Below are 23,973 nucleotides of genomic sequence, written 5' to 3'. Positions count from 1 at the left end.
AAGACAGGTTCTAAGCCAGCCCCCAAATCCTATCAGTCTTGCTTATATAATAAGCAATACCGAGACTCACCTGCAGGCATTTCAGCTAAGCGACCGGAGATTTCTCTCAGGGCCTCAGCCCATCGAGAGGTAGAGTCGGCCATCATACTGACGTGATAGCCCATGTCACGGAAATATTCTGACAGTGTAATTCCTAAGTTGGGAAGAATATTACAAGTTAAAATCCTATAATGTGTAATCCTGATTCTTCCACCCTTAAGAAAACTTTAAAGCAATATGTTCCTAAGTTAGACTGCTAGCTGCTCACCAAAATCTGTTCTTTCAGGCACACAGCTGAATTCTATTGTTTAGCCTCCTTTGCATCTAGATATGCAAGTAACTCACTCACCCCTAGCTAATGGAATGTAAGTCAGAGTAATGTGCTCCATCTCCAGTAAAGCCACACATCCTTCCATGTTACTTCTCCCTTCTTGCTTACTGAGCAAGAGAACTCCCAAGGGCCCCTGGAAGGTATGTGTTGAAATGAAAGAGCTCTTTTCAGCCTGGGTCCCAGCCCCAAAAAGTAAAGAGTCCCCTGACCATCTGAAATAAATATCTATTATATTGAGCAATTCTACGTTTGGGCTTATCATAGCCCAGTCTACCCTAATATACATTTTTTAAATGCAGGAAAAGATTCTCCCCCCATTCTTTGTTGAGATAATTAAGTCTGAAATTAATTTCCAATGTAGCTTTGTCTATATATCTCACATACATATGCACCAAAAAAATCCTCAACCGATTAGCTTGTTTGGTTATTTTTCAAAAGCAACAAAAGTTATTAACATGAGTAATAATCTTAATCATCCAAATCATTCTGCCATGCAGATCAGGTCCTGTTCTGTAAAATGACATACACTAAACCAGTTAGAAGAAGCTAATATACAGAAAAAAGTTCTAGTTCCTGTTCTGTCATCAACCCTAGCAAAGTAACTTCATTTCCCAGTGTGGTTTCCTAATCTGTTAAAATGGAATAACTCTTGCCTCCTCTATCTGTACGTATCTGATCAAATGGTATGTAAATGTCCTCTGAAAAGTACAAAGTACTATACAACTCTAAGATACTAGAAATGTATCTGTTGCTACAGTATAAGAACCCACAAATCTCCCACCCTAATTCCTTTATTTTACCAGTAAAGAAACAGAGGCCTATATAAGCAAAACAAAATTGCTGCTGGAAAATTCAGAACTTTACTATTTATCACATTACATCTTTCAGAATAAAAAATGCTGACTTCTGTGGCTTCCAAAACATGAATCCATGAACAAAGTCTTAAGAAAAAAAAAATAACCTCAGACAATCAAAAGGTGGGCAAACCGTGAAAACATCTGCAATGCATAACAGATGAAAGACTGATTTCAAAGGGCTTTACCAATCAGTATGATGAAGAACTACTATCCACCAGGAAAATGGACAGAAGGTAGTTTTCAAATGGTTAGTACACACAGGAAAGATGCTCACTCACTGTAAGAAGTACAGACTGAATAGGCATCTAATAAAGCAGGGACAGTAAAATGTAATTGCTGAATCTAGGCGTGGGGTACATGGATGTTCACTGTAACATTCTTTGAACTTTCCTGTATGTTTGACAATTATCATCAATCAGAAAGTGTTGAAAAAGTTAGCACTGGTGAATATGTGAAGGAACAGAATTCTTGTCCACTGTTACCCCTTTTGAAGATCTATCAGAATCTAAAATCTGCATTAACAGTTGTATTCTTAGCAATTTTACTTCCAAGAACTTATCTGACAAACATACAAAGAAACATGCATGTAAAACATATAAATGTGTTAAAAACAAGCATTAGGATGTTTTATGGGGTGAAGTTTGTGAGAGCAAAAAATAATCCAAGTGTCCACCAAAAGGTTAAATAGATTATCATATATCCATACAAAGGAATACATGCAGCCACTTAAAAGAAGTAGGAAGACGTCCTGTCTTAAAACAGTAGATGAATATGTCACTTTCTCCTTCTCATAAAAATAACCACCAAGCAAGGAGAACAAGAAAAACAGAAATATGAACTCTATTGTTAAAAACTAGAGGCTATATTTAGCTTCACAACAAAACAGTGAGGAAAGCCAACTAAATGAGATAAAAAAACAAACAAGGGCGTGTGAAGACACCAAGAATTCACCTGAGGCTGTACATCCCAGATTAAGTTTCTCCAAAGAAGCTACATCCTGAGGGGCAAAACCAAGAATTCTTTGTCTAGAGCAAAAGGGGTACAGGGCTAATGGCAGGGCTTCCTTGAACTGAGTCTGGCATCAAGGAGAAGCAGGGAGATGAGGACAAATAAAACACAGGTAGGCACTCCTTTTCAGTGAGTAAACAGTGGATGAGGCAGGGTAGAAGAGAAAGAATTCATTGTAGGTGGCCTTGCAGCTGCAGATTTTTGTTGGCAGGAAAGAAGAAAAAGTAAAATAACTTACACAACTCCATGCCATAACAAACTTTACAGATTACCAGGAAGAATTCCTACTACCCTGGACCATAGTAACAACCACACCCTCCCAACTTCAGCAAAAATGAACAGTAGTAATAATAAAGCAGGGAACTAAACAAAAATACAAGCAGGAAAAAAGACAGATGAGCAGAATACAACAATGAACTTGCCAAGGAACAGATGAAAACTGTGACCACAATTAATTAACTTTAAAAAATCTTAATAATGCATCCTACCACAAAATAAAAATCTTAAGGAATACACAGTAAGATCACAAAAGATGTTTCATGAGCCAGCAGAACTTGACAGAGAGCTAGAAGAAAATAAAGGTTGTTTTAGAAGCAACACTGATTATCTTGTGAAAAAATGGGCAAAAGGCTAAATAAAAAGAATTAGAGAGGAAATGATGCATGTGGAACCAGATAAAGGAGACACAATATGTTTAGTTTGAAGAAGATGACCATAGAGGAAGAGAAAACAATTCAGAAAGAATTCTCAAAAATTTTCCAAAATAAAAGACATATTCATAGATTGAAAGGGGGCACTGGGGCGGAATGGTAACAGCTCAGTGTAGAGCATGTGCTTAGCACGCACAAGGTCCTGGGTTCAATCCCTAGCACCTCCACCAAAAAAAAAAAAAACCAAAAACAAAAAAAGGTGGGGGGCAGCGTACACTATGTCTCAGGAAAAACTCATCAAAACTAGCAATACTGGGATATATCCTAAGAAAGCTATAAGATTTCAAAGTTAAGGAGACATTCGTTTGGGCAAAAAGAAAAATCACCTGTAAAATGAGAAAAAGTAGGCTAGTGTCAGATCTCTCCTCAACATTTAATGCTGGAATAAGAGTTCTCAAGGAAAGGAATACTGATCTAAAATTTTCACACTCAAGCCAAACAACTGTTAAAATTTAGAAAAAAAATCCAAACTGACAAAGAAACAAGAATTCAGGGAACATAGTTTCCACGAGCCTTTCTTGAAGAAACTTCCAAAAGTCAAATTTTCTTCAATCATGAAATAATTGGAGAAATTAAAGAGGCTGCCAGCAGGCACTGACTCCATTTACTAGGTCTAAGGCTAGCACAAATATTGGATTTATGGTTACAGAACAGAATGTGAATATTATAAATCCTGAAATGTAGAAATAAAAGTACCGAAAGCTGAGATGGAAGTGGGTACAAAGATAGAAGATAGTATGTGAACACACTCTTATCTTCTGTATCCAGCAGTAATAGTACAACAATTCAAAGCTCATAATTCAAGTTACAGAGTTACACATATATTCAGAGATAGATCAATGGTAAAGCATGTAATGGAAAAAACAAACAGTAGTAGAGGGTGTATCATTTTAAAATCATTAAAAAGACTGGGGTGGGGAATATATGTAGCTCAATGGTAGAGTGCATGCTTAGCATGTACGCCATGCGATCCTGGGTTCAATCCCCAGCATTTCTGCTAAAAAAAAAAAAAAAAGATTGTAAAATGATTATAACTCAATAAAAAAATGTTAAAAAAAAAAGATTGGGGCAGCTCTATAAATGTCTTATATTGACATATTCTTAAGATAAGTCAATAAATGAAATACCTTTTAAAACTAGGAATATGGTTATATGTGTGAATGTATTTTAGAATGAAGGAAAAGCTCTTTGTAAAAGAAAAAGTTCGGTGCTAGCTTTAAACTTAAGAACCGATGTTAACTGCTTTTATTCCAATGCATATACTCACCAGTATAAATAGAGGCTTCTCTAGCAGCAACAGGCATATTGGAGGTATTGGCTACCAGGGCTGTTCTCTTCATAATTGACTCTACCTTACCATCAACTTCCATCGTGAGCTACAGGCAAACAATCTATTAGTGATCCCTTTGCTTCTAAACAGAAATAGAATAGAAATAGTCCCTTTCCCACAGCTTGTCTATATTTAATTCCTCTTATAATCTGTGTTCCCAAAGTAATACTCCCCATCACTCCAACCTCTTCCCTCTATCCCACTGTGCTGTAAAGTAAATAGCCATTATTTCCATTTCATAAGTGAAGTCCATTATTTTATGGAAAAAGAAATATTACTATAGTAACAAAGTAGATCATAAAATTCTATGTAAAGTTCATACTTATAAGTGTTTTGTCTATTTCAACTTCCTCCCAATTAACTGAAAACCACCAGAACGCAAAAAGAGACTTTCAAGTGTTTAACTGAAAAATTCAAATTCCTTTCTGTGAATATACAAACTGAATCACAAATATAATTAGAAAATTCCCTAAAAGATCCTAACAAATGAGAGCATTGCTCCAGACCCAACATAAAGTTTTATTAAATGTCATTTTGTGGTATTTTTCTCCAGAATAGTATTTAAAGCTTCACAGATACGGACCTCTGGGAAGTCCCGGAGGACTTCAGACATCTCATTTCCTCTTTCACCACATCCCACATAGATGATCACATCGCTGTTGGAATACTTGGATAGAGACTGCGATATCACTGTCTTTCCACAGCCAAACGCCCCAGGGATTGCAGTAGTTCCTCCCTGTACACATCTAAACAAAGAAAACAAGTATGGATTACTTTCCTTGCTAATAAATACCAATAAATAAAGTAGATGACATGGAAATGTAAGTTAAAGAAAGAAAGCACTTTAAAATATTGTCATCTGTATCTATATACACGCTTACAAAGATAGATATACAGATATACAGTAATTGCTCCCCTAGTTTGCACCTATAGTAGTGTATGTTGTTCATTATAATTAATCATCTCTATCGTCTTTAACAGCTAAAATACATTCTGTAAGGTAACTGGAGGACAGGAATATAAAAATCAGGTAGATAAGATAGTACTAAAGATATTCTGAATGCTTACATAGTTTATGAAAGGACAATGTAAGAATTAAAGCTAAAAGAAAATTATAAATACTTTGGAAAGTTGCCTTCTGAAATAAATAAGAAGACCTAAGAAATTTGTATCTTGCTACAAAGGTTAATGAACAAAGGCTTTTATTAAGGTGTTAAGTCAAACCCCTTCTGCCTATTCAATAACTATTTATGAAGTACTTCCTAGGTACTAAAAATTATGCTTGGAGATGCTGGAGAGACAACAGCAAAGAAGATAGCCATGTTTCTGTACTCACAGAGCTCACCCTCCAGTGTGGTACACTGGAGAGTCAGCTGGTGGTTACAATACCATATAGCAACCACTTTCACACTTTCCCTAAAAAGTGGCAGTGAAGAGTGAAATACCCTCAAAGACAGAGGAAAGTGAATGTCACTCTGTGTGTGTGTGTGTGTGTGTGTGTGGCAGGACGGTCTGGGCAGAAGAAATGAGATATAATGCTAACGGAAATTCCTTTGTAATAGTGTGTTTTATCACAAAATTCACAGAAACACTGCTTCCTTAATAATCATAACAGAACTTTCTCATATAAAACTAATATGCATTAAAATGTTTTCTCCTTCAAACATTTCAGTGACTCTGATAAACTAAGAAGGTATATCTATTCATCCTGTGGCTCTGTATACCTCTTTCAAATCACTTTTAAGCTGGGGTAGTGAGGTGGGGCTGAGTGTGCCCCACTTTAGAAGTTCAACAATCCAATGTGAAAAGTGCTATCATAGAGACCATCCAAGGTTTGTGGGAGTACATAGGAAGGGGTACAAAGTCTGACAATGTACTGGAGTGGGGTTAGGAAATTCTTTCCAAAAGAAGCTAAGGCCTAAAAGGAAATAGAAATTAGCCAGATACAGGGAAATAACATTCCACACAGAGGCAAAAGCATGCACAAAGGTCCAGGGGCAAAAGGGAGCATTGCTTAAGGAATTAAAAGTCCTTCAGTAAGCCTGGAAGATGGTGTATAATGAAGCAGTTGGGCTGTCAACTGGCTGAGACAAAACTGGAAGGTAAGCAGTAGCCAGATCATGGGTAGTATTGTAAAGAGTTACGGAGTATGTGTTTGACTTGAGAGCAATAAAGAGCACATAGGGGTTTTGAGCAAAACAGTGCAGGATCACGTATGTGTTTTAGTTGGATCACTATGTAATTTGGACAACCACTTAGAAAGAAGGCAAGACTGAAGATGGGAAGTCTGATTAAATGTGATTATTGCAGGAATTAGGGTAAGATCCTTAATGACGTGGAGTTAGGATGAAAATGCAGATACAAAATATTTAGGGAATAGAGTAATAGCACTAGTTCACTACTTAGATGTGGGGGAAGGGTAAGACTGATCCTTGAGAGAAGTCACAGGTTTTAAATTAGGCATCCATGAGACGTATGATAATGCCATTTGTTGAGAGAGGCAGCAAAGTTTCAAGGAAAAGAGTGGTGATTAGATGATGATTTTAGTTTTAAACATACTGACTTTGAGGCACCTGTATTTAAAAGGAGAGGTATAATCAGAAGTGGATATGTGAGCCTGGAACTCAGAAGAGATCTGGGATGAAGATACAGATTAAGGAATCATCACATACAATGAAGTCATCCACAGAGGATAGGATATATAGTGAGGAAAGAGGAAGCCCTAGAGGAGGGAAAAACTCGGAAGAAATATTAAAGTTAAGGGAGAAGAAACCTGCAACGGAGAATAAGCAATAGCTTCTTGTAGACAGAAGCTAACCAGAAGAGCAAAGAAAGAGGGGAGTAGAGAGCAATATCCCAAGTTGTAAGAATTAAGAAAATACTAAAACTTGGTTATTGAGTTACCAGTATAGGAGTAACTGACGATGTTAGCAAGAGCAGTCTGGAGTGAGGTGTGGAGCAGGAGTACAGTGAATTAGAGGGGGACAAGCGAAGACAACTAATTCATTCTTTCAAGAGGTTTGGCTGTGAAGATGAGGAGACAAGCAGTGGAAGGTAGAATGGAGGAAGGGTAGAGGGTAGACATTTTTTCATTACATGGGAGTTAAGGGAGGATCACTTAATGAGAGGTCTTTGAGGAGACATGAGGTGGAATAAACTCCAAAAAAAGGAAGAGAATAAGGGATGGATGAGAATGCATGTTAACTGAAGGAGTTCCAAATCTGATGGGCTCTCATGAGAATTTCTCTGTGAAGGATCTAGCATGATCATTTGCCAAGAATGAAGGAGAAAGAAGAGTGGAGCTGAAGGTCTGAGGCAAGAGGAGAGGGCTGAAATAGTCACCGAGGAGAGCAGGAGAATGATAATTAGGGGAATGTAGAAAGATTGTGCCACAGTAGTGAGATACCAACTTGCACCTATTATTTCTTTTTCTCAGCAGCCTGTGGAGATTCGGGAGAAGGAGACAGCTGGACTGATTCACAGTTGGTATTTGCCAGGTGGGTGTGACAGAAGACAAAGAAACAAGAGAATTTAATAATACTGGCAAATATTTGTAAAAGTGATAGACTATTAAATGTAAGCCGGATAGTGAAGGATATGGAAACAGGAGGTACTGACTAATAAGAGTCTAAGACTGAAGATCTTATGAGAGAGAATGGTGAGAACAACACAGAAAGCAGTTTTGAAGGGTAAGAGTTTAAAAGGTAAGTGGGACACATATGGGTTGGTAATGAGAAGGTGAAGGAGTTATTATATCATTGCTTCAGCCTTTTCTGTGAATCAAATGATGAAGTCATTCGCTGAAAGTAAAGCAGGATATGGTGACGTCTACAATTTAAAGAGAAAGGACGTTTTTAAGCAGTCAATGAAGAAAATGGCAAAGAGCAGACTACAAATTAAGAAAGATTGCTGGGTAGCATAGAGAATGCAGATGATTTTAGAAATCATCAATTTATAGTAACATCAATCTACTAATTCTAGAATAACTTAAGAAAAATAGTTATAGTGTTTTGGCACAGGTTTCCTTCTGTACATTTTATTTTTTCAGAAAATTTAAGAATACTTTCCCTTTGCAACTATGAAAAAATAAATCTTCAATGGTTTGACTCTAATAAGCATTGGAAAAAATATAAATATATTTCTCTAGATAAAACTTATAGGATTAGCACATAAAACCTTTACCCACAAAAAAGTGAAAAAATAATGACCTATAATAACTCTAAGGGAAAACCATGGGACACAGCTCAAACTTACGGAAAAAGGGCATCAAGGACTCTCTGGCCAGTCAACAGAGGATGATTAGCTGGCAACTTCTCAGTGACAGGCCGAACCTGACGTACTGGCCATATCTGGACCATGCTGAATTTCTCCTTTATCCCTTCAAATTCAAGCTCCAAGACAACATCCTATAAAAATACAGCAGAATTTTAAGTACACTCAAATTTATGAACATTCCTTCCCCTAAGAACAAAGTGAATCCAGATTTCTCTCCAGGGGTAGGGAGGTGATGAGGGAGATCTACACTTTTTACTGTCAATCTTTATATATCATTCTCATTTTTTTCAACCAAGTGCATTTATTACCATTTTAATGATTTAAAAAAGAAATTTAGAAGTTTTTGAGAAAGAGGTAACTCAAGTAACAGAAGAATAGTTAAATAAATTATATGACTACGCACAGGGAAAATTCATAAAGGCTACAGAAGATACTCCTGGGACTGACAAGGAAGAAATGAAAGCCTTTATAATCTATTTTCCATTCTTTGTTTTGTTTATTTTATTATAATGCTCTTATAATGCTTTAATGAAAAATATTAGTCTATTAAGAACCCTAAAATATTTAATATAGTTAAATATTTTAAATCACTTATAAAAGCAAAAAGACAATGAGTAATACTCTTTAATATTTGTGAACACTGAGATGGCTTTACCTCTTCATAAACAATCCCAAAGTCCATACACCTAGAGAAACCTGTAATTTCATTGATGCATGAATCTGAAATATCTACTTCAGGGTTGCTCTTTCATGTACAGGTGAGTCTCTAAGCTAGTCAGTAAGGTTAGCTGATTGCCCAGAATCTCAATCTTAACTCTTTTGTTTTCTATATGTTGTAGAATACAGACCTATTCTTGTGAAATGATTAAAAAATTGTTCTTTTATCATTTTTTATTGGGAAAAAGTTATACGTTACAATGGTCTTCTCAATAAAGCTATCTTCATACCCAAAAGACTATTATGTGGCTCCTGTATTTGATATGATGTGACCATCAGTCACTCAGAGTAAGAATTCATGTAATCCATTATACAATTCATTAAGTAAATAGAGACTGACAATTAAAATCAAAATCTACTCTATGTCTAAAGAATCAGGGCTTTAAATAATGTAGCGTAAGTTAAGAAGGTAGCTTATACTAGCTATTTCTCCTCAAAAAGAAACAGTATATTTTGTTTTCTGTATTTCCAAGCCCAAGTTTTAAAGAAAAAAATCTTAAAGAAAAAACAATTATGGGAGTTACTTAAAACCTACATATTAAATGAATTATATAACTATTTAGAGCACTAAAGCTGGGCAACTATCATACACAAGTAGGGTCACCTGTGAGAAAAGGTTTCTATGATACTTACAGAGGTGTCATAATTACCAGGTGGAGCAATGTAAGTTACAGTCCCTCTGTTTCGTGGGGGCAACATTATTTTGTGTTTGATGAGTGAGTTCTCGTTGACAATTCCATAAATATCTCCACCAGTGATATGACTACCAACCTAGAGAACAAATGCACTTGCTGTTTAATGTTCAAATCAATGTCAAGCTGTTTAACATTCAATAAACATCAAGTAGATTCACAGTTGCTATTATTTAAATCATTTGCCTCACTTATCAATAAAATATATTAGTTCTATAATCCTTCTAGTAGATCTAAAGAAAAGTGTAAACTATGTTTCTGTGCTTTATTTTTATTTTGACTAAGAGTACAAAATAGTTCACGAAACACTCATTTCACATTCTTTCAACAACTTTAGAATTCTTGGTTACAAGAACATACCCGTAGGTTTTTGCAAGGTGTGAAATCCCATTTGACATCTCTGCTCAGAGCAGACACGTTTACTCCTCTGGGAATGTAAATACTTTGAGTCTGACTGCTGATATCTGACAAAGGTCTCTGAATACCATCAAAAATGGCTCCCATGATGCCAGGACCAAGCTCTACCGAGAGGGGTTTACCAGTACGGAGTACAGGATCTCCAACAGACACACCAGCTGGAAACAGTAGTTGAGGAAAACTCACTATGAAAGTTAAGAGATTCTCTAAAAAGGAAATACCACAGTTTAACAAGAAATGATAATTAAGGAGCTAAACCAGATATTCTCAGACTTTCAGTCCACAGCATCTTAAGTGTTTCAGTAACTTTTTCATAGTGACCCACAACAAAAGATATATTTAAAACTTCTAGATATTAAATAGTTATGTCCAAATATCTTAATAAATATATACATCCTCATAACTAAGTAGGACTTTGAAAGAAAAATATACATAAATTGAAAGAAAAAGAGAATATTTTAACTTCATTTTTAAATAACCTCAATTCTTACAAATAGGGTTTATATGCCTGCTGGGTATTCTACAATCTTCAAACCTTAGAATCAGATTGAATGCCTATTCCACAATCATTTTCATATACTTGATTTTTAGCTTAGCAATTGCCAAAAACTCAGCTTCACAAAGATATGACATCACTGACAAGAACATAGTGCAGTCAAATAATAAAACTGTTTATTATCTCAAGCTACTAGTTTATGTGGTATCTGACAAGATGTCTAATATTCCTGTGTTAACCGCAAAAACTTAAAATATCCTGGAGCATCACATGAGTTTACTACAGCTGTCCAGAGTGCCTTGGTACATAATTTGGGAACCACAGGGCTAAAAATAGTAGCAAAGGCCTCTCCATAATACATTGCTTCAACTACACTGGTGAGGAAGATCAGTTCTCTAAAAAGGATATTAGTATCTGGACAAAGACCTAAACTCTTTAGACTGAGAAAGGACCAAAAAACTTAAGACTTAACGATCATTAAGAGACTAATAAATGATGGCATACTCATATGCTGGAATTTCATGTAGCTGTAAAAAGGAATAGGCACTTTTATGAACTGCTCTAGAAAGATCTCCAAAATATATTTTCATTTCCAATATTTGATTATGAAATATTTCAAACCTACAGAAAAGTTGAATTTTTCAGTGATCTACATACATTTTACTATATTTATCATGTATCTATCTATCTTTCACAATATATGTATTTTTAAGTGAAAAACACAAGGTGCAAAACAGTGGATATAATATGCTATCTTTTGGGAAAAAAAGAAAGAAAAAGAAAAATATATATTTATATTGGTTCATATAACAAACTAGAAGAATACACAATAAGCAAAATTAACAAAATTGGCTTCATACATGCATCTCTGTTTTGAAAATGGGCCAGATACAGGATGACAAAGGTGGAGTGGGTTGTCACTACACATATGTTCATTTGTTTATCTTAAATCTTCAAACCATGTAAAAGATTAAAGATAAATCTAACAGAAAAAATCCTTTTGATTAGTGATGATTTCATAGCTATAAAGACTTAATTTTATTAAAATTTTCAGATTATTTTGCTTAGAATTAGCACTCCAGTACTAACACAGAGAGAAAAGGTACCTTAAGCATATATTTTAATATGGCAAAAAAGTTATACCAAATAAATCTTGATAGATAGTCAAAGACATAATGCTCATCTTCTAAGTAAAATACATAAATCAACCTAAGTAAGAATCAATCTAAGTAAAACACATAAATGAGAAGGAAAAAAAGTCATTCCTCCCCATAAAGTTTAATCTTTTATCTTTATTTTTCATAGAAAATTGAAAATACTATATTTAAAAGTCAAAATTATGGTACCCAAATAGTAAATATTTCCTAGTGCTGAAGCTATACTGTAACATATCACCCAGAACAAAGAGAGTTGTGATTTATTTATGGATTTACTTTTTTTTATTATATTCCTTGTACATAAAACTTCAAAGATTAATAAATATGAGCTGTTTATTAACTTCATTTTTTTTATGGAACTATATAGTTGACATACAATATTATATTAGTTTCAAGTGTACAACACAGTGATTTGACATAATACTGGCTTTACTATTTTAAGTAGAAATCATGATTGGAGATTTTTAACTGTACAAATGGATGTTGTTACTCTGTTGATGATATCTTCTACAATATGTGTCCCTCTGTAGAAAAATTCTAATTGGTTCTCCCTAAAGTTTGTGAGCTACTAAAATATTAAGAACAATGAAAGTTCAGAAGATAACACTAACTTCTTAAAATAAGAGCACTAATTCCTAGTACCTTTCTTCAATAAACTCCTATATAAATCAGGTTTCTTTCAACACCAACATTTCACATTTCTGATAGCACTGATGCTGCCATAAATCTTCAAATTTTGATTTGTAGAAAATGGCCAGAAATTGAACCAAAAAGGATACAGGTTTCTTCATATACCTGGATAGTTGCCATGTCGCCCTCCAATCGGATAATCTCTCCAACCAACTCACTGTGGCCCACTCTCACCAGTTCATACATGGCAGCACCTGCCATGTCACAGGCTGTAACCACTGTAAGGAACAAGTGAGTATTTTGATGACTTAAGACTGAACAGTTTCAGATAATTAAAACATCCAATCAATCCAATAATATACTTCCCTCATATATTCATAGGAAAAATAAAATGCCTACTATGGAACATACAGTATCACAAAAAGATACATTAAAAAAAACCAAAGTATAGTTGATTTACAATATTGTGTCACTTTCAGGTGTATAACAAAGTGATTCAGGTATATATATATATAGACATATATATATATGCCTATATATAGACAGATACATATGTGTAGATATATATACATATATACACATATTTTCCAATTATTTTCCATTATAGATTATTTAAGATATTGAATATAATTCTCTGTGCTATGTAAAGGAAATCCTTGTTGCTTATCAATTTTATGTACAGTAGTCTGTATCTGTTAATCCCATACTTCTAATTTGTCCCTCCTCCCCACCCTCTCCCCTTTGATAACCATTAAGTTTGTTTTCTATGTCTGTCAGTCTGTTTCTGCTTTGTATATAGATTCATTTGTATTATTTTTTAGATTCCACATGTAAGTGATATCATATAATATTTGTTTTTCCTCTGCCTGACTTACTAACAATAATATTTTCTAGGTCCATCCATGTTGCTGCAAATGGCAATATTTCATTCTTTTTTATGGCTGAGTAATATTCCATTACATCTATATATCTATATCTGTATCTGTATTTTCTTAAGCCAATTGTCTTTTTGATGGGCACCTGGGTTGTTTCCATGTCTTGTCTATTCTAAATAGTGATGCTATGAACACTGGGAATGCATGTATCTTTTCAAATTAGAGTTTTCATCTTTTCCAGATATATACCCAGGATGAGATTGCTAGATCATATGGTACCTCTACTTTTAGTTTTTTAAGGAAGCTCTATACTGTTTTCCAAAGTGGTTGCACCAATTTACTTTCCCACCAACAGTGTACAAGGGTTCCCTTTTCTCCACACCCTCTCTAGCATTTATTATTTGCAGGCTTTTTGATGATATGGCCATTCTGACTACTGTAAGGGGATACCTTATTGTGGTTTTGATTTGCATTTCTCTAATTAGTGATGTTGAGTATCTTTTCATGCCTTTTTTGGCCATTTGTATGTTTTCTTTGGTAAAATGTCTATGTAGGTCTTCTGCCCATTTTCTGATTGTGTTGTTTGATTTTTAGATATTGAGTTATGTGAGTTGTTTGTATATTTTGGATATTAACCCCTTGCCAGTCATATCTCATCCCTTACATTGTCTTTTTGTTTTGTTGATCAAAAAGGTACATTTTTAGCATATGATACAGTAGGGCTAAAAAGAATAAATTTGTTAGGCTAAAGATTATTTATAAATTATAAATAAATTTTATAAAATTTATAAAATACACATGAAAACTATTTTTGTTTTGAAGTTCTATAAGGCAAACTCTACCTAGTAGCAGTGAGGCAAGTTTTGATCAACCTGGCTCACTATACTACATGGAATGATGGTTTTTGGAACAATTTTTAAAAAAGCTTTAAAACTAAAATTAGAAGAAGAGCTTTAGCTAGTAGCATGGTAGAATGCCACACAGTTATCAGCAAAAATTATTTTTCTGGTAGGGAGTGAAGGTTGCACATTTTCAGATATGTGTAAGAATAAATCTATTTTAATATTTAGCTTTCTGATACAATTAATTAGAACTATGAGTTAGGTGATATTCAAGTGGAAACTATTAAAGTATTAATATTTAACTTATGTTAGAACATAAACTAACATAAACTTTTGTTAGAAAATGTATTAATTTTATAAATACTTAAATCTCTGTACCTACCATATTAAGAATAATTAAAATGCACAGAAATGCCAGAGATAACTGAAATTTAAAACCATATTTCATAAACAAAAAGGATTGCATTTCTCTCTTATCTCATTAAGTACTTAAGAATCATAAACAGGTTCCAGGAGTTTACTGTAAGTTTCAGAAAACTAAACTCTTTTGATGGTATTCTTTTGCCTTTTTCCTGAAAGTTCTTATGTGTAGTTTAAGCTTCAAGCTCAAACACCAAGTTCTAAGCGGTAAAAGCTTTTTAGGGAAAAATAAAAACACACGGTGACTGAAGGTCTTCATTTGCATTAACACCAAGAAAGGGTCATCACCCACTGTGATTAGAACAACAACCAAAAAAGACTATAACATGGGGTTTATAAAAAGACATAAGGAAAAATGAATTTCCATGGCACTAAAGATTATAAATCAATGAGCAGATTTTATCTATGGAAACTGTGAATCATAATTTGCTGTGGAAGTGTGGGATAACAAAATGAATACTAGAAAGAGATTTATTATTTAAAATGCAATACCCCAAGTATAGGCAGAACAAACTGTTTTCCATTCTCATTACCGAGTCTTTTCCGACAGATAGCTAGTTATGTGATATATGAAGTAACCCTTCAGAAGGATTTATATATGCAAAGACCCAAGGTTGATATTTCTGAGAAATGCTCTAAAAGCAATTATCAAAATTCAAACTGCATTAACAGATATTTAATCCATAAACTTTATAGCTTTTTAAGCTCAGATTTAACAAAAGAAATTAAGAAGTATAACATCAATTATACACTTACATAATTAACAGGATATCCCAAGTTAGTACCTCAATAATTATCAAATTTTGATAATAAATGTTACAGGAGCTCTTATGATGAAGGCATTACTTCAGTCTCATAGCAGCTATGAAATCTTTTAAGAACAGGTAGAATTTATGTAGAGGAACAGAAACTCCTGAATTTCTGCCTAAAACACCTGAAAAGACATTAATTGATGTTAGGAATTTTTACTATTGAGATTATTATATATTACTTACCAGGTCCAGAAACCCCATGGACATAACCAAACGTGCTTTCTTTATCTTCATCACGTATTTTGGGTAGCTTGGAGAAATCCATCATGTTAATTTAACTATGGTAAAAAAGGAAAAAAAAGTATAATTACAAACCTTAAAGCAAAAGAACCAATATAGGTAGTAAACTGCTGTATTCTTGAGTAATTACCATTTATTCAAAGTAAAAGATAATATAAAATTCGTAAGATTTGGTTAAAAGTACCTCATTCCTGGATGGTCTACAGTTATTAAAATTCAGGATTATATATCCCTATGCAAGATATTCCATACAAAATACCAAGGAGTGTAACAAACAATGTGAAGTCTTTCCAATGGCTTATCTAGCCCTACAACATCCTGCCCTCCCATTATCTCCCTGACTCTTCCTCTTAATCATGCTGCATAAACACGGAAGTCTTTGCTATTTCTCAAAACACACACACATTCTGCCTCAGGGTCTCTGTACATCTTGTTCCTCCTGCCTACAGTACTCTGCTCTCAGATACCAGCATCTGTAACCATCTTCAGGTCTTCACTCAGAAGTCCCCTCCTCTGAGAGGCTTCTCTGACTATTCGCCCAACTACTTAAAATTGCAGCATGACTCCCTCCTCTTTCACTACTTTATTTTTTACCATCTAAAACATTATATCTTACATTAAAAATTTTAAATGAATAATCTATCTTTAAATTTTTTCTGGTTCATCCCCCCCCCTTTTTTCCTTTTTTCAGCACAATACAGAACAGTTTAAGAAATTCAACGTCTTTATTGTATAGATGTGTAATCTGAAAAACCTAAAGACTTCTATTTAGGTCCAGATGGAAAACTGGTTACAGATCCCAAAGTAGAAAGTTGCTTTGTGACTGCTGGTCTAACATATAATTATTAACAATTTAATAATGGAGATAAAATATATATATTTTATATATATATACAAAAAGCTAAATAATGTCTCCAAACAAACATAAAGGGTCACAGATCAATATGTGATAAAGTGCCAAATAATAGACTTATTTACTAAAAGTTCAGGGAGTAGACTGTTTAGGGAAGACATCTTGAAGGTCAGGTAAAATTAGCCTAAACTAAGAAAAGACAGAGAGCAAAGGCATTCCAGGTGGGGAAATAACAAGAACAGAAGAATGGAAATAAAATTCCATTCAGGAACAGTTAACAGTTAGTGAGAAATAAGGATGCAAAGGCAGAGAGACTAATTTGTTGGTCTTAAATTGAATGCCTGGTGCACTTTATCCTACAAACAATAGGAAATAACCAAAGATTGAGGAAGAACTGTTAGGAGAAGAATGATGTTTAATTCATATATTATATCAGAGTAGGGGAGGGAATGCAGGCATTGTGAGAAGTTGAAAAGCTCTGGAAATAGTTATTGGTTGAGTGTCACAGCACTACCAGACCATTGCTGAAAACCACCAACCCCTCCCTTGAACAGGAACTAACATAACATCTTTAAATCACCGGTTCTGGACACAAAGAAAGGAAGCCATAGAAAGAGAAAAACAAAACCAGACAGAACCAAATGAAACGAAGACAGAGATGAATCTGACCTCCGACAGACTCTGAGTCTCATTCTACACTGATTTTACTACATCAGTGTCCTAGTGACACACCTACTGGCAGCCAAGATGGAAAGTCACCGACCAAAAAAGGACAGAAAAGGGGTAGCACCCCATTTCCAGGAAAACCCTGCCTCTTTCCTAGAAAACTAATGCATATGCCTCCCCATCATTAGTCTCACTTCTACCCCCACTGTCCTTCCTCTCTAAAAGCGAATCCCTCTAGCTATTAAGGGGAGAAGTTGATTTGTAAACTAAGTTCCTGCTTCTCAATTCTCTGGCCATTGACTAAAACCTTGCCCTGCTTCAATCTCAACTTCCCTTTCACTCTTGGCTGCACGAACAATTCCCTACAGAGGCAGGCAGAGGGCCTAGGCTAGGCTAGAGCCCAAACAGGGATCCTTACTTAATTCGGTAACAAATGGAATTCACTTTATTAAGTGTTTATTGAGTCCCCACCAAGGAAAAGGCACTGGGTTAAACTTAGGGAATAAGGATTGTGAGTAAAAGGAGCTTCCACTGGCTTTAAACAACTGTACCATAAGGCAAAATGACTTAAGTGTTCAAAATGACAACACTTTGGGAGCAGAGTTAAAACTGATTCGGATGTGGGTAAAGTGTAAACCAATGGGGATGAGAGGGGGGAACAGGTGAGGGGAAAGTAAGTTTCAAAGCTGAGTTGAGCCCAGATAGAAAGAATACAGAAAGAAGAAAACCAAGTGCTGAGCCTTGGGGATTAATTCAGGAAGGGCTGAGTAGCGTTTTTCAGTCTTTCTGGAGCCCCTGAAGGAAGCTCCATGGAACACAATTTGTAATCCATTAACTAAGGTATCAACGAATTAACAATAAAGTCATTAACAGTGGAATTCTCGTTTAATACACTTAGTGTGGTCAGAAGGGTCTGTCTGATGGACAGGACTGAGGGAAGAATCTAGTGATTAAAGAAACAAGCCAAGAGTAAAAACAGTTAAAGAGAAAAACCACATGGAGATATGGGAGAACTTCCAAGTGAGAATATGATCAAAGAGGCAAGTACCAATAACTTAAAGACGATATCGATGATAAGACAGAGACTTAGCACCATGTTGGTAATTTATTGATAAAGATGAAGTTAGTGCGTATTATGACATCAGAAAAAATAAACCTGATACTGCCACCACAATGTCAAAAAAAAAGGAGGCAAAGATTTTGGTTCCATTAGGAAGATAAAATTGGAAGAGCATTTGAGGGAGGAAGTAAATAAAGAAAAGGGGAAATTGGCTTACTAGGATTTTCCAGGCTCCTAAAGATGCGTGGAAGGGACTGTTGAGTAAGCAGGAATGAGACTGCGAAAGATTCGAATATAAAAAGATGAAACAAGTTTTTCTAGAAACTACTTAGATAATAAGGAAAAAACCAAAGTCTAAAGATGAAAACATTTGGTAAAAGAGTTGGGCAAAGTCATTAAAGAAGTGGTCAACAAGCAAATGAGGTCAAATTTCAATCTTCAGAAAATCAAAGATTTTCAAAGTCAGAAGAGAACTTGATAACCATACAGTCTAACTTCTTTCCCAAATTTGTAGGGCATTTCGTACAAAGCATGCATGATACACAGTCATCTGCCTGTTTAAGTGGAAATAGCATGAAATACTGAGTCAGCAGACTTAGGAAATATCCTGATTCTACCAGTGACATGTTGCAGGAGATGGTGGATAAATTGAACTTTCTTAATATCTTCATTTGAAAATACCACCTATCCCAGAATTATGACTAAATCACAATTTGTCAAAAATGTTCCATGTAAAATGCTTACAAAAATTCCATCAGTAATACCTACAATTTAAACAGGGCTTCAATTCTATTTTTAGAAATCTGCTCTAATCTACTTCCCCATAACTTCTACCCTCTGGCCTTATTTCTTCCAACTACTGTGGCCACACAGAGTATGTTCCCTTTCCATGGAAATTCTTTAGTGGTCTTCAGCTGTCCCTCAAAGGACAATCTTCTTTCAGATCCTTCTCCCCTGAGGCTATCCTATTCTGGAAGTATTTCATGATGTCAATATTCCTTTTAAAACAGAGCAAACAAAATTAAAAACTGTATTCTAAACGTTATTTAAGTACTGAAGAGTACCTCTTCATCTGTTCTTGCTGCTTCTTTACATTGAAAAACAGACCAAGGCTTTGAGTCAGACAAATTGAGTATGAATTTATAAGTTGTGTCCTTGAGCAAATCAAATTCTTTCAATCTTTCGAGCCTCATTTCATCTGTAAAATCTATTAGGGTTGATGTGAAACACCTAACAGTAAGCCTGACAGAAAAGTAATACTCATGGCTATTAACTTTATTCTGTTAGTACAAGCTAATACTGCCTAATTTCTAAAAAGTGCTTAATATATTTATTTTCTTGTTACTTGAACCAAATCTAGTCACTTGGTTAGTTTTTTTTTTTCTTAGCTAGTATGTATATTTTACTGTAACTTTATTTTCTAAAACTAAGTAGATTTTATTTTAAGCATTGATGATGTGCCAGGTGCTATATTATAGCCTAAGAATATGATGGAGTAAGTAGACACAATCTCTCCTTCAAGGAGCTTCTGGTCTGGTAGATAAAAAGGCAAAAGTAGTTACAAAGTGACAAACATGCTCTCATAAGAACAGTGCAGGCTGATTTAGAAGGGCACAAAGCAGAGGCATCTAACCTAGACTCAAGTCAGGACAAGCATGATTAGAGGAGGCTAAGTTGAAATTTGAAAGATGAACAAGGAGGCATTAGAATATACCGTAGATCTTCCTTACAGATGCTTCAAATCTCCTAGGGTTCATGAAGGTGTCCTAGAGAGTTCATGAGGTAATAATGGTATCTATTCTGATTTTTTAAAATAGGTATTTACACATTTTCTCTTTAAAACAACAGTGAGAAGCTCCAAATGTTACGAGCAATAATTAGTGGAAATCAAATGAATTTGTCCATGAGTCAGATACCTTGTAGACTTATCATTCAGCTGAATAATCCTAGCCATCATAGGAAACTGATGATTCTATAGTTTTTAACTTTAGTTTTAGGCATATATTGGTTAATTTACTCCAAAGACAGCAGGTATCTGGAACAGTGACATCATACCAGGAAGAGAATCGACAGCCTAACTCATAATTCTATAAATTTACTTAGTATCTGAGTATCTATCTGCTTTTCACCAGATCCATAAATTTGCATTCATCTGATTAATAGTCTTACATAGCAAATCAAGATTATTCTACTTTTTTAAAAGTCAATGTTTACAACAGTCAAGATATGAAAGTAACCTAAGTGCCCATCAGTACATGTGTGTGTATATATATATGTAAAATATATATACACATACAATGGGGTATTGTAAAAAAGAATGAAATTTTGTCACCTGTGATGACATGGATGGACTCAGAGGGTATTATGCTTAGTGAAATATACCAGACAGAAGAAGACAAATACTCGATGATTTCACTTATATGTGGAATTTAAAAAACAAATCAACATTCCAAAGTGAACAAACAGGTGGTTGCCAGAGGGGAGAGAGAAGTGGGAGGAGGAAAGAAATGCGAGATTAAGAGGCACAGACTTTCAGTTGCAAAATAAATGAGTCACAGGCATGAAATGTACAGTGTGGGGAATATAGTCAATAAGCAGAAAACTAGAAGGAAAAAAAAAGGTCAATGTTAAGAGGAGAAAAATATGATGGTTACGAGTAATTTTACTTTTTGTATCCCACTGTGTTTTATGCAGAGAAGTGTTTGCAAATACATCCTAAAACGAGCTCTTAAAAGATCTTTCAGGAAAAAATAAGAAAATTATAAAAATACCAGTTTTTAAAGTATAAAATGCAGGAACTCCAAGCACTTTTGTCCACTTTAAATGTTTTAACATGTTAAATTTTAATCTTGGCTCCAGCGACTCAGACTTTTACACTTGCTGTGCCTGTCTAGAATGTTTTCTCCTCACTCCCATGAAATAGCCCCCTCTTCCCACTGTCGTCCTCAATTCTCTTACCCTGCTTTTCTTCATAGCACCTGAAGGAATATAATTTTTCTTTTTAATTTATTTGTTTTTTGTCTGTACACTCTCCAGAATGCCAAGTTTCATGAGGGCAAATAAAACAGTGCCTGGGCCAGGAATAAGCACTTAGGGAACAGTTGCAGAGTAACTCCATACCCCCTAATACCACCTCCACTTCATAAATGGGGAAACTAAAGACTAGAGATGCAAGTAACTTTGCCCAAGATCACAAAACCAGCAAATAAAGGTGGGATTATGAACTGAGGCAGTCTGATTCCAAAGCCGATGCTCTTTAAGCACTTGCCTTCTGTGACTTCTAAATTAACTACACTGATTTCTATTGTATGCATCCAAACAATCCTTCATGGTACAGAGGACAACCATCTCTGCCTTAAGACATGTCTTATCAGATACAGAGATGCAACACCCAGATTCCTCTTCAAGGAAGGACGGGGAGGGTTGTCAGTAGATAGCCAACAGGTGTCAGCCCTTCAGGGTCGGCCTCAGATGCAGAGAGGTGCCTTGTCCACATTCACACTCTTCACAGAGCATAAAAGACTGGTATAAAAACTCCACCACGTCAGCCCAATGTGGGACACTCTTACAAGCAATAAATACTCACTCCACATACCCCACCCAATTGGCTGAGGCTTTATCAGGCTTGCATTGCATTCCAACTTCTTCCCCTGCCCAACTTTGCTTCTGTCCCTTCCTTTCACATGTGTTGATCCCTAAGAAACATCCTACATACCAGACTCCCTCTTGACACCTGATTCCAGAGAAACCAGAATACTTAAATAATGAACAAACTAAACTATTCCTAGTCTTTTGAGGAATCTCCATTCTCCACAGTGGCTGCACCAAGCTGCATTCCCACCAGCAGTGTAGGAGGGTTCCCCTTTCTCCACAGCCTCTCCAGCGTTTGTCATTTGTGGACTTTTGAATGACGGCCATTCTGACTGGTGTGAAGTGATATGCCATATGACCCAGTAATCCTGCTCCTGGGCATATATCCAGAAGGAACCCTAATTCAAAAGGACACCTGCACCCCAATGTTTATAGCAGCACTATTTACAATAGCCAAGACATGGAAACAGCCTAAATGTCCATCAACAGATGACTGGATAAAGAAGATGTGGTATATTTATACAATGGAATACTACTCAGCCATAAAAACTGACAACATAACACCATTTGCAGCAACATGGATGTCTCTGGAGAATGTCATTCTAAGTGAAGTAAGCCAGAAAGAGAAAGAAAAATACCATATGAGATCACTCATATGTGGAATCTAAAAAAAAAAAAAAAAAAAAAGAACATAAATACAAAACAGAAATAGACTTAACATAGAATACAAACTTACAAACTTGTGATTGCCAAGGGGGCGGAGGGTGGAAAAGGACAGACCAGGATTTCAAAATCTGTAGATACTGACAGGTGTATGCAGAATAGATAAACAAGATTATACGGTATAGCACAGGAAAATATATACAAGATCTTGTGGTAGTTCACAGCGAAAAAAATGTGACAATGAATATATGTATGTTTAAGTATAACTGAAAAATTGTGCTCTACACTGGAAATTGACACAAGATTGTAAAATGACTATAACTCAGTAAAAAAATGTTTAAAAAATAAAATAAAAAAATAAAAATAAATAATTAAATAACGAACAAACTGATTACTCCTTATGTAACTGAAACTTAAGACTCACATTTGAAGTACTACAATTTTTGTCCTGTCTTCTTAGTTATTTTGAAATTAGTTACATCAGGTTAACTCAGGTAACGAGTATAGAGCTCAGGTCCCCGTACAAAGAAAGCCTTCATTTCTACAAAGAACTTGCTCCTCCTCCTTCAACATAAACCCTACATAGAGCCCAACACCAGTAGTTACAGGAAAAGAAGCCTCAAGTACTATTTTCTGATAGAGTTGGAAAATGTGTTTTCTTTGGTCCAAAAGTTTCAGGTTCCAACTTTTTAACATTTAAACATTTTGAGAAACTTCCAAGGATTGCTCCAAGGTAACAGGCTCTCTGAACATTACAATTTGCAGTTCCCACAGCACTGAAATAAGGGTTCCTATTGCACTTCTAAAGCTTTTTCACCAAAGCACCCCAACTGCAGAAAAACAAGTAAACATGAAAATGAATACCTTCCCACCACCTTCCAGAATCTTGACAGACAGTAAGATGTTATAGCAGTTTTAGCTGGGATTTTGTATGTTCTTATAAATTCTCTTAATCCAAACAAGTTTTGCACTCTACTTCATCATATACAATATCTGTTTTATAAGAAAAATGTGAAAGTGCTTCTTCCTCACAATAAAATAAAAATGATAAATTAGATAGATATATTATACTGACTTAGCAACTGAATAGGGCAAAGCATATAGCAGTTTGATAGGCATGGCCACACAACATACTAATTTATATCCATTAATCACCCTTCATTGTTATCTATGAAAACAGTGAAATAAAAATGCCCCACTAAAACCTTGTGCTTCACCATTAAATGCTTATGCTTCTATATGAAAAGGCACAGGCTTTTAAAAATGTTAAGACAATAACCTCCTAAAATGTT

General features: G+C 35.1%; 1 protein-coding gene across 2 annotated transcripts in view; it reads right to left on the bottom strand.

The window, feature by feature from the left end:
* ATP6V1A (ATPase H+ transporting V1 subunit A) overlaps positions 1 to 23,973 on the bottom strand; it is a 53,003-nt gene that overhangs the window by 10,318 nt on the left and 18,712 nt on the right. For both annotated transcript variants that reach the window (XM_010970818.3, XM_045507341.2), the window contains 8 exons: positions 15,792 to 15,886; positions 12,809 to 12,937; positions 10,320 to 10,534; positions 9,901 to 10,038; positions 8,530 to 8,681; positions 4,859 to 5,021; positions 4,213 to 4,321; positions 71 to 193 (listed from right to left, as the gene is read on the bottom strand). In XM_010970818.3, coding sequence (XP_010969120.1) covers positions 71 to 193; positions 4,213 to 4,321; positions 4,859 to 5,021; positions 8,530 to 8,681; positions 9,901 to 10,038; positions 10,320 to 10,534; positions 12,809 to 12,937; positions 15,792 to 15,876 — 1,114 coding nt within the window. In that variant the 5' untranslated portion in view covers positions 15,877 to 15,886. The remainder of the gene's footprint in view (positions 1 to 70; positions 194 to 4,212; positions 4,322 to 4,858; positions 5,022 to 8,529; positions 8,682 to 9,900; positions 10,039 to 10,319; positions 10,535 to 12,808; positions 12,938 to 15,791; positions 15,887 to 23,973) is intronic.

The sequence above is a fragment of the Camelus bactrianus genome, chromosome 1 (genome assembly GCF_048773025.1).
Source record: "Camelus bactrianus isolate YW-2024 breed Bactrian camel chromosome 1, ASM4877302v1, whole genome shotgun sequence".
In the NCBI taxonomy this organism is placed as follows: domain Eukaryota; kingdom Metazoa; phylum Chordata; class Mammalia; order Artiodactyla; family Camelidae; genus Camelus; species Camelus bactrianus.
Note: the sequence above shows the minus strand (reverse complement) of the source record. Positions and strands in the feature narration are given on the sequence as shown.